Genomic DNA, 10,832 nt, shown 5'->3' with positions numbered 1-10,832 from the left:
CTGCTCTGACAATGCCAGATCCTCAACCCACTGTGCCACAGGGAATTCTTCATAGAGCATTTAATTCAAGCCACTACCAACGGGGCTCCAAGCAGCAGGATGAAGCCAACTTGCACTACTGACCTCAACCGTGCCTTCCAGCTGAACAAATCCGTAAAACTTCTATTCTGAGAAAGCCTTGCTCATTGATTCTCTTTATCAGCCTTTCCACCTTGGCATGGAAGGCACGCAGGACAGCCTCAATTCACTGGCCATGGCTGCCGTGGATGATAGGATCCTTCTGGATTTTTTATTGCAGGCCAGAGTCTGTGCGATGATATGTCCTGCTCTATCTGGATGAATGCTTCTGGCCGTGAATAACAGGGATGTCTGACCCAGGAATCTCCTGTCTTCTGCCAGTGTGCCGGAACCTGTGGCAGGCTCACATGTTAGTTTTCAAGAAAAGTCAAGGATAAATTTCAAGTCACTCTGTTTTCAGGAGAGAGGCAAGTTAACATGTGACTTCCATGTAGATTGGACAATCTCAAGGGTACACGTGGTGCTTCTGGGAAGAAACATGGTGCCCCTGAGAGGGACTTACATCACTTGGTGGGGGGGGCACAGGTTGACGGCGTCTCCCTGCAAGTTGGCAGGACTTAGGGCTCCCAGGCCAATCCAAATAATTCAATCTAGTCCTTCTTTTTGGAGGGCCTGGCAAAGGGCAGTTAGTCCAATCCCTCCTATTTGTCCTTGGCACCAGCCAGATGGCATTTATCCACTCCATGGCATTGCTGAGAGGTGAGGGCTGCAGGACAGGGTATGGGGACTCTATCTGGAGGTGATGGTGTTGGCAGGTATTTTATGTGGGAGGTACAGGAGCTGAGGCCACCCCTGCTGCTTCTACTCTCTTGGTCAGCTTCAACACAATGGCAGTGAAATAAATCAAGGTTGGAACGGTCTAGAGGAGCAGTCAGGGACACTTAAGACACGTGCCACGGTTTGGACACGTTGGATCAAGATGGCTTTCTTAGGGAAGAAGACTCCCCGTGGTTTGCAAAGACAAAGATTATTAATGCTTTTCTTTTTTTTCTTTTTTTTTTTTTGTCTTTTTGCCATTTCTAGGGCTGTTCCTGCGGCATATGGAGGTTCCCAGGCTAGGGGTCGAATCAGAGCTGTAGCCACTGGCCTACGCCAGAGCCACAGCAACGTGGGATCCGAGCCGCATCTGCAACCTACACCACAGCTCACGGCAACACCGGATCCTTAACCCACTGAGCAAGGGCAGGGACTGAACCCGCAACCTCATGGTTCCTAGTCGGATTCGTTAACCACTGCGCCATGATGAGAACTCCTATTAATGCCTTTCTTTCCCGCATTTCTCCCAGGGTCTGAGGTGCCTCCCCAGGTACCATAGTTGCTGTTCTCCCTCCACTGTCACAAAATCAGCGATGATTCCAAGAGTTAGAACTTCACCTTTCTCCCAGTCTCTGACGGGTCAGGTGCAAGGAGGACAAGAACGCTGTTTCTTTTCTGGTTGTGGCAGCCAGTGGCTTTGATGTGGGCTCTCAGTTCCCAGGCCAGGAATTGAACCTGGGCCGCACCCCTGAAAGCACCTAATCCTGACCACTAGACCACCCACGAACTCCCAAGACCATTTTTATAAAATACGTAGGGAGCCGATATGTCCCACACTTTACAAGTGGGCCACCGTCAGGGGGACTCAAAGCAAGAGGTGTCCACACCGAGCACTCCAAGTTCTCATGATCCAGGACCGTGTCCATCCAACGAGAGAACCTAGGAGGTTGAACCAGGGTGTAACGAGAATCGGCGAGGCCCCTTTCTGACTGGGCTGCCACCCAGAGTTGCACCAGCCAGGTGAAGGGAGAGAAAGCAGCATTCTTTCCAAGGATGGTGAGCATGGAACCCTACATTTTTAAAACCGGTTTATACGAAGCCCACCCTTCTCATCTTGATCATAACGAAGGACATGGCCCAGAGGAGAGAGCCCCATCCCCGGGGCGGCCACGTTCAGTGATCGAACTGCTGTACTGAGCTGAGGTGTGTGGACCAGGAAACAAAGGCAGAAATCTCTCTTTGAGTTTTTTTTTTTTTTAGGGCTGCACTTGCATGTATGGAAGTTCCCAGGCTAGGGGTCCAATTGGAGCTGCAGCTGCCAGCCCGTGCCACAGCCACAGCAACATGGGATCTGAGCCATGTCTGTGACCTACACCACAGCTCATGGCAACGCCAGATCCTTAACCCACTGAGCGAGGCCAGGGATGGAACCCGTGTCCTCACGGATATTAGTCCAGTTCGTTACTGCTGAGGCACAACAGGAACTCCTTTTTCTGGTTTCTTTCTCTCTCTCTTTTTTTTTCTTTTTTTCTTTTTTTGGTCTTTTTTTGTCTTTTTGCCCACACCTGAGGCATATGGAGGTTCCCAGACTAGGGGTCCAATTGGAACTGTAGCCACCAGCCTACACCACAGCCACAGCAACACGGGATCCTTAACCCACTGAGTGAGGCCAGGAATCAAACCCAAGTCCTCACAGATGCTTGTTGGGTTCGCCAAGTGCTGAGCCGCGACGGGAACACCCTTTCTCTGGTTTCTTAAGGAGGAAGGTTAGGTTGTTGATGTAAGGCTTTTTTCTTTTGTTTGCTTTTTTTATGGCCACACCTGAGGCATGTGAAAGTTCCCAGGCTAGGGGTCAAATCCGAGCTGCAGCTGCCAGCCTACACCACAGTCACGGCAATACCAGAGCCAAGCCATGTCTGCAACCTATGCCACAGGCCACAGCAACGCTGGATCCTTAACCCACTGAAGAAGGCCAGAGATCTAACCTGCATCCTCATGGATACTAGTCAGATTCTTAACCTGCTGAGCCACAGCGGGAATGCCTTTTTTTTTTTAATGTAACAATATACGGGAGTTCCCGTCGTGGCGCAGTGGTTAACGAATCCGACTAGGAACCATGAGGTTGCGGGTTCGGTCCCTGCCCTTGCTCTGTGGGTTAACGACCTGGTGTTGCCATGAGCTGTGGTGTAGGTTGCAGCCGCGGCTCGGATCCCGCGTTGCTGTGGCTCTGGCATAGGCCGGTAGCTACAGCTCCAATTGAACCCCTAGCCTGGGAACCTCCATATGCCGTGGGAGCGGCCCAAGAAATAGCTAAAAAGACAAAAAAAAATTATATATATATATATATATATATATATATATAAGAATATACAATTATAAATTTCTTTTTTTTTTTTCGGTCTTTTTTGCTATTTCTTGGGCCGCTCCCACGGCATATGGAGGTTCCCAGGCTAAGGGCTGAATCGGAGCTGTAGCCACCGGCCTATGCCAGAGCCACAGCAACGCGGGATCCGAGCCGCGGCTGCAACCTACACCACAGCTCATGGCAACACCAGGTCGTTAACCCACAGAGCAAGGGCAGGGACCGTCGTTAACCCACAGAGCAAGGGCAGAGACCGAACCTGCAACCTCATGGTTCCTAGTCGGATTCGTTAACCACTGCGCCACGACGGGAACTCCAAATTTTTTTTTTTTTCGTATAAATTTCTATCTAACCGCTGCTTTGGTTGTATCTCACAAGTTTCGGTATGTCATGCTTTCATTTTCATTAATCTCAAAGTAGTTTCTAACTTCCCACAAGATTTCTTCTATGACCCATTAATTTAAGAAGCCGTTTAATTTCCATATATTTGTGAATTTCCCAAATTTCCTTGTTATTGATTGCTAATATCATTCCACCATGACCCGAGAATATACTTTGTATGATTTCAACCCTTTTAAATGTATTGAGATTGGTTTTATGGTCTAATATATGGTCTTTCCTGGAGAATGTTCCATGTGTTTTTGAGAAGAATATGGCTTCTGCTGTTGTTGTATGGAGTTTTTTATAGATGTCTGTCAGGACTTGGGCTGAACTTGCACAGCTGAGACATTTATTTATTTATTTATTGCTTTTTAGGGCCGCACCCACGGCATATGTAAGTTCCAGGGGTCAAATCAGAGCTACAGCTGCTGGCCTACACCACAGCCACAGCAGTACAGGTTCCGAGTCATGTCTGTGACTTAAACCACAGCTCACAGCAACACCGGATCCCTGACCCACTGAGTGAGACCAGGGATTGAACCCACATCCTCATGGATACTAGTCGGATTAGTTTCCACTGCACCCGACAGGAGCTCCAACTGTGTCTTTTAAGGGAGATCACCTCGATAGAGGGTATTTTTGTCCCACTTTTATAACAGCATCTCATTTTTGCCTTGTTTTAATAGAAGGGCCAGCGTAGTTTTCTAGGGCAATGGAGTTGATCACAAGAATTTGTCTAGATTTCCTTGGGTCACCTGTACCAGCACTGCAAATCCCTCCTAAGACAATATGAGACCAACAAGTAATAAATGTCTCATCTATGGTTTCCTATGGGAGTTTGTCTCAAGGAAATCTTCCTAAGCAGGTCAAAGCTCCCTTATAACTCCCTTAAGGAGTTCCCGTTGTGGCGCAGCAGAAATGAATCCTGCTGGGAACCATGAGGTTGTGGGTTCGATCCCTGACCTCGCTCAGTGGATTAAGGATTAAGGATTGCTGTGAGCTGTGGTGTAGGTCACAGACATGCTTGGATCTGGTGTTGCTGTGGCTCTGGCATAGGCCGGCAGCAACAGCTCCAGTTGGACCCCTAGTCTGGGAACCTCCATAGGCTGCGGGTGGGGCCCTAAAAAGACAAAAAACAAACAAACAAACAAAACAAAAAACAAAAAAACCACACAAAAAAAAACTCCCTTAAGACTGTGAGGAGTTCCCTGGTGGTCTGGTGGGTTGATGATCCTGCATTGTCATTGCTGTGTCTCAGGTTACTACTGTGGTCTGGGTTCTATCCTTGGCCCTGGAACTTCCCCATGCTGTAGCACAGCCAGAAACAAAAAAACAAAAACAAAAACCCAAGACAAAAATCTGAAAGCATGTGCTCTCAAAGGAGATTGCCAATGAGATTGGTGGGGGTGAGGGGTGGGGGGGGTGGCTAAGTCCTAGCTCCTTCCCCATTGCCTTGGTGTACAGCCCTGAGACACTAGGGCTGCCCTCTGAGGACACTGCCTGCTCCACCTGTCCTCTCCAAACCTATTCAGGGAGAGGACGTGTATGGAAAAAGAACAAAGAGAAAAAAAATCACCAAGGCCAATGTCCAGGGAGCACTAATAACTTGAACAGCACCCCACCCAAAGAGGGTAAGGTCACAGGCACGTGTAGCAAGCCCCTCAGCCCCACCCTACAGCATGGAATCGACTGCGCACGCCCAGCACAGCCACAGCTCCAGATTTGTTTTTTCTTTTTGAGGGTCCAAACTTTAACAAAACAAAAAGTCTGTTTAGGGGCTGCCTTTGCATCATCACCAGGCCTTGGAGGGGAGTAGGGGGTAGGCCAACTGGACTACAAAAAACTGTAGAAAGGGAGGGATCTTGAAATAGGCGGAAAGGTATAGAAAGCGAGAACGATCGCCGCCTGGCCTGCCTTGCCAGTTGAAGTGAGAAGCGCTTGAGGTCTCAAGAGGCTCCACGCGTGTGTAAGGGGCCATCTGTTATTATCAAGAGTGTCGTTATTGAGATAATGTCACTTCCCGGCTGGCCCCAGGTCCCGCCAGTGCGGAAAGAGAAACCCCGGGGGAGGTGGAGGCCAGCGGAGATTTCTCCAGCCATCCGCAGCAGGCAGGAAGGGCGACCGTACACAGCCACTTCCGGGTCCTGCGACCTAAGCGGTGGTATCACGGAGACGCCGCTCCTGAGGCCTCACCAGTCGAAAAGTTTTTTCCCGGAGCTCTCACCGAGAGCCGCGCCAGCGGGACAGGTTCCAGTCTGCGGCAGACACGCCCCACTCTGGGCATCGTGACGTCAGAGGAGCACAGTGAGCGCATTTCCGCCCTCTCCCTCCGCCCAACACGAGGGGGCGGGGCCAAGAGGAGGGCGCTCTGCTTGTGCGTCACTTCCGGTAAGTCTATCGGCGACAACGGCAACATGGCTCTGAACGGCGCTGGTGAGAACTTGGGCTGCGGGGGCCGGTGGTTGCGGGGTACGGGAAGCAGTCTGCTTCAGCAAAACCCTCAACCCTTCATGCCTCTCTTCCCCCAGAAGTCGACGATTTCTCCTGGGAGCCCCCGACTGAAGCGGAGACGAAGGTGCTGCAAGCGCGGCGGGAGCGGCAGGATCGCATCTCCCGGCTCATGGGCGACTACCTGCTGCGTGGTTACCGCATGCTGGGCGAGACGTGCGCGGACTGCGGGGTGAGGAGAGACTCGGGACGTGGGAACCAGGATGGGGCCGTGGGCTAGGCCGCACGGCCCTTCCTCAAGTCTCCACTCTGGACCGCATCGCCTAGCGTCTCACCCCTGCCCCGTATGCTTTCTGGCTCCTAGACGATCCTCCTCCAAGACAAACAGCGGAAAATCTACTGCGTGGCTTGTCAGGAGCTCGATTCAGACGTGGATAAAGATAATCCGGGTGAGGGATCGAGTGTGCTTGGTGAAGAAGTGTGGTGATAGAGGCTCAGGAACAGTACAGTAGGCCTGGAAGATGATTGATGGGCGGGGGTAAGGTGCTTTCTCCTTTCAGCTCTAGAAAGGACCACTCGTTGAGTAAAAGCACTAAAACCTACACTGTGTGCCCAACACCATGGGAGAGTCTGAGCTTAATTAGGCATAATTCTGATGAGAGAGATGAAGCAAGGACATAAATAATTGATACAGAGAAGAAAAGGAATGAGTTGCCTTATACAGGGGCAGGGAAAACATCTAAAGAACAGAAAGAGCAGAACAGTGTAAAAGTAAAGAGTAGGGAGGTGGCTCGGGGCTGAGGCAGGCCAGGTATCCTGACCATTCCACTGGCTTTCTCCTCTTTTAGCTCTGAATGCCCAGGCTGCCCTCTCCCAAGCTCGGGAGCACCAGCTCGCCTCTGCTTCGGAGCCCCCGTTAGGCTCTCGGCCAGCCCCTCAGCCCCCAGTCCCCCGTCCAGAGCACTGTGAGGGAGCTGCAGCAGGGCTCAAGGCAGTCCAGGGGCCGCCCCCTCCTGCTGTGCCTCCAAATGCTGAAGTTGTGGCCTGCACACGGGAGGCTCTCCTGCAGAAGCTGGCCTGGGCCTCAGCTGAGCTGGGCTCTAGCACCTCCCTGGAGACGAGCATCCAGCTGTGTAGCCTTATCCGGGCTTGTGCTGAAGCCCTGCGCAGCTTGCAGCAGCTGCAACCCTAAAAGACCCCTCCTGAGAAGAATCCTCTAGAAAAACAGCTGTTCCTCTTGTGTGGTTTGTTCTTTTCTTGGTTCTAAGTGTGCATGCAAGCCCCAGCTCCAGTCGTCTTTTTCCTACCTTTGGCCTCTCGTGCTGTCACAGTCTGTTCTCCTTGATGCCCTGAGAGATGAGTTGGGCTTGTTTCTGCTCAGTTTCCTCCTTAAAAGCGGAAACTAGGTGTGGCCCTCCACAGCACCCTTGCAGCCTCCTCAGCCATCCAGGGCTCATTCTCCACCCTCAAGTGAGATCTGGGGTTCCAGTCCCCTTGGCAGCTTCTCCTTCTTTCCCCGAGCATCCTGCATCCCAATACCATCATCCTATCCCACGTCAGGCCCAGACTAGGGTATCAGGTTGCACGTGAGGGACAAAGTATGGACTCAACCCCAGTCTCCTCATCCTTGTTACCCCCTTTTAGAAAAATCCTTTTCCTTAACAGTTATAACTGGGCAGAGTGTTGGGGGTGGGTGTCAGAAAGAACCGCCAAGAAACCGCACCCTCTGCTTTTGGCTTCCTCCCTCCGCTTTTTCACCCTGCTCCTCTTCTGCTGCGACTTGGGGCAACTTGGGCCCACAAACCGTTGCCCTTTTAAGAGAGGCCCCGCCTGCACGGGGGCGGGACGGGGGCGGAGCCGGAGGAGTCCGGGCTGGAACAAAGCAAGGCCTGCGGGCGGCGGCTGGGCTCGGCTGGCGGGGCCGCGGGTGCGGGGGCCTGCGGGCGGCGGCCCGGGCGGAGCGTTGGAGGGAAGGAGGCGGTGTCATCCTTTGTATCGGCCCGGCCATGAATGGGTTGCCCTCGGCCGAGGCGCAGGGCGGCACGGGCTGCACCCTGGCCGGTCTCCCGCCGCTACCGCGCGGCCTCAGCGGTCTTCTCAACGCGAGCGGGGGCTCGTGGCGGGAGCTGGAACGCGTCTACAGCCAGCGCAGCCGCATCCACGATGAGCTGAGCCGCGCCGCCCGCGTCCCGGACGGGCCCCGCTATGCTGCCGGCGCCGCCAACGCGGGAAGTGCCACTGGTCCCCCCGGCCCGCGTCGTCCTGTCAACCTCGACTCGGCGCTAGCGGCGTTGCGCAAAGAGATGGTGAGTAGTTGGGCCTTGGTCAGCTGGGCCTTGGGGGGCAATGGGAGCTGCCAGCGAGCTTGAGGGGTGCCGGGGCGGGGCAGAGCGCAGAGGCAAAGCGCGGTCTGGGTCTAGAGGATCTGCAGAAGCCTGTTGGGTCAGAGGGGATACGGTAACAATAATTACAGTTACTGCTTATGGCAATAGTTACCATGTATTTTTAAGTAATTCACTGGAGTGATTTCATTCCATTCCAGACGACTGCTGTCTTTTGCAGATGAGCGTTAGTGACTTGACTAAAGATTTGAAACTTGCAGATAGCGTCTGACGCCCACAAAAACCTGTGCTTCAGAAGGTGTGGGAAGATTGACTAGGACTGTGGCTTGGGCTGAGGGTGGCTCGGACCCCAACCCTAGCCCATTCTCAGTCTTTTGCAGGTGGGCCTGCGGCAGCTGGACATGTCCCTGTTATGCCAGCTGTGGGGCCTGTACGAGTCAATCCAGGACTACAAGCACCTGTGCCAAGACTTGAGCCTGTGCCAGGACCTGTCATCCTCTCTGCACTCAGACAGTTCCTACCCACCTGATGCTGGCCTATCTGATGATGACGAGCCTCCTGATGCCAGCCTGCCCCCGGACCCGCCACCCCTCACTGTGCCCCAGACGCACAATGCCCGAGACCAGTGGCTGCAGGATGCCTTCCACATCAGCCTCTGAAGAGCTAAGGGTGTGGGGGGGCAGGCACCCAGGCAAAAGGCTCAGAAATTCATCCCTCAGCAAGTACTCAGACTCTAGTGCCTGCTTTCCCCCATACCACCTCACCTCACAGGAGGGCAAAGCCTGGGCCCCTCAGAGCTAAAACTGCCTACCCTCTCCTGTCTTGAGTTAGCTGGCACTGGGGCAGGTACCTGGGCTACAGCCTCTGCCCATGGCACTGGACCTCCTCTTCTCCCACCTGCGTGCACTTCAGCTTGGCCAACCTTCAGTTTGGCTGTGGGTCCAAAACATCTGGCACTCTCCTTGACATCTCTGGGATTGGGATGAGTGCCTGGCTCCTATCTCTTCATCTTTTGCTGCCCTTGGCAGCTGCTGGCTCAGGGGCATCCCCCCTCTGGTCCCTGGGTTCCACTGCCTTAGACAAGGGCTCCAGGACCCATTCCTGCACCCACCCATGGCCAGGAGGGCCAAAGCTCCGTGCTAGATATTTAAGTTTAGGGGCCATCCTCCTGGGCGCCTAGATAAATAAATACTCTCTCGGCATTAGTGTGTTCTGACTGGTTTTGGAGCGGAAAGATGTTTCTGTCAGGTGCTGCCCCACGCTCTGCCGGCAGATGGCGCCCGAGACCTCCGAGTGGAAGAGGCTTGGCGGTGGCAGAGTGCGAATCCTCGCTCCCTGAGCAGAGTTGCCGAGCCTTCCAAGCTGGCCCATCCTGGACCCGCGGTTGTGTGACTGCGAGCGAGTCACTTCCCCTCTGTGGTCGGAGGCCTGGAGCCCAGCCCCCCTCCCTACTCGCTTTGGGCTTTCCTGGCCCGCCGGGAAGGAAGGAGTAGGAGCCGCCCTACTTGAGGAGAGAAACTTTCCACCCGAGTGGGGGCGGAGTTGGGGCGGCACAGGAAATGGGTGGGCCCGGGCCGGCCAGGCCGAGGGGCCCTAGGCAAGAGAGGGGAAGGCGCCTCCTGGAAGGGCCTGGGAATGAGTAGCGACTTTTGGATGGGAAGAAAGAACTGCAGAGGCAGAGGTGGGTTAAGTGCCAGTGCCCAGGCCTCGCCAGAGCCAAGAGGAGCCCTGGTGGGCAGGTGGAAGCAGGCCCTCCTCTGGCTTCAGTGCATAAGACTCCCAGCGGCCCAGACAGCCTCATTCTATGCCGGCTTCCCTACCACATCACCTGGGACCTTTGGGGTTGTATGTAAATGCTTTCTCTTAGGAAACAGAACCCTGATGCTGGGCCTAGGAGCCAAACCCCAGCTGTCAGGTCCCCCCGGAAGAAGCCTGCTTATTTGCCTTCACACACACACAACACCCCACAACTTACTGAAAGCAAGAGAAAAGAACCTCAGTTTGCTCAGTGAGGCTTACCAGCTGCTCGTCCCCACGCCTGCTGCACAGTCACTTGTCTCCTGGACACAGTCAGCTGGTACTTCTGGCAGATCAGACTTCCTGCTGAAACCTAGTATTGATCAAGAACCAGGTTTCTGTCCATTCACGAACCTCGCAGAACATTCGCACCGGCACAGGGAACAGGCTGGTGTTAGATCCCTGTGGCAGATCTAACTCTGGGCCAGACACCTGCCACGGCTCATTACCCTACGGGCAGCTGCGCAGGTGATAAGGGCTCTAATCTAGGTGTGAACAGAGCGGTTAACGCCCCAGGGGAGGGAGGGTAAACACACACTCTTTCCGACAGTGATAACGGATTTCGTTTAATAAGACCTGGCAACATCAGTCGGGCTCCACACAAAATGCTTCCCAAGGTTTGGTTCTCAATGATGTGAAGCGAGAAACTATAATTATCCCTGTTGAAC

The 10,832-nt window shown here is 53.7% G+C and overlaps 2 protein-coding genes and 1 long non-coding RNA gene across 4 annotated transcripts; 2 read left to right on the top strand and 1 right to left on the bottom strand.

Moving 5' to 3' along the window:
- Positions 1-3,904: 3,904 nt before the first annotated feature.
- LOC146405049 (uncharacterized) lies at positions 3,905-10,585 on the bottom strand. 2 transcript variants are annotated; one of them, XR_014836827.1, is made up of 3 exons: positions 10,387-10,585; positions 4,594-8,460; positions 3,905-4,067 (listed from the first exon to the last, which is right to left on the bottom strand). It is a non-coding gene; the product is annotated as an uncharacterized LOC146405049 (long non-coding RNA). The 2 variants fall into 2 exon arrangements; XR_014836828.1 differs by having other exon boundaries at positions 3,905-4,005; positions 4,649-8,460.
- ZNRD2 (zinc ribbon domain containing 2) lies at positions 5,959-7,252 on the top strand. The gene is made up of 4 exons (XM_021082852.2): positions 5,959-6,010; positions 6,106-6,257; positions 6,390-6,474; positions 6,874-7,252. The coding sequence occupies exons 1-4, from the start codon at positions 5,992-5,994 to the stop codon at positions 7,215-7,217; spliced, it is 600 nt and encodes a 199-aa protein (XP_020938511.1). The 5' UTR covers positions 5,959-5,991; the 3' UTR covers positions 7,218-7,252.
- On the top strand, positions 7,888-9,569 carry FAM89B (family with sequence similarity 89 member B). The gene is made up of 2 exons (XM_021082853.2): positions 7,888-8,331; positions 8,748-9,569. The coding sequence occupies exons 1-2, from the start codon at positions 8,032-8,034 to the stop codon at positions 9,024-9,026; spliced, it is 579 nt and encodes a 192-aa protein (XP_020938512.2). The 5' UTR covers positions 7,888-8,031; the 3' UTR covers positions 9,027-9,569.
- Positions 10,586-10,832: the final 247 nt, after the last annotated feature.

This window comes from Sus scrofa, chromosome 2 (genome assembly GCF_054392235.1).
Source record: "Sus scrofa isolate SSC_HxYL_T2T_F1_AM1 chromosome 2, Sscrofa_HxYL_maternal_Yorkshire_Landrace_v2.0, whole genome shotgun sequence".
Taxonomy (NCBI): Eukaryota; Metazoa; Chordata; class Mammalia; order Artiodactyla; family Suidae; genus Sus; species Sus scrofa.
Note: the sequence above shows the minus strand (reverse complement) of the source record. Positions and strands in the feature narration are given on the sequence as shown.

Bases quoted from the DNA above. Each gene is read 5' to 3' on its own strand.
- ZNRD2 (XM_021082852.2), top strand. The intron at 6,258-6,389 runs GTGAGGAGAGAC...TCTGGCTCCTAG, and splicing joins AGACGTGCGCGGACTGCGGG to ACGATCCTCCTCCAAGACAA. The intron at 6,475-6,873 runs GTGAGGGATCGA...CTCCTCTTTTAG, and splicing joins CGTGGATAAAGATAATCCGG to CTCTGAATGCCCAGGCTGCC.
- FAM89B (XM_021082853.2), top strand. From the start codon at position 8,032: ATGAATGGGTTGCCCTCGGCCGAGGCGCAGGGCGGCACGGGCTGCACC. The intron at 8,332-8,747 runs GTGAGTAGTTGG...AGTCTTTTGCAG, and splicing joins CGGCGTTGCGCAAAGAGATG to GTGGGCCTGCGGCAGCTGGA.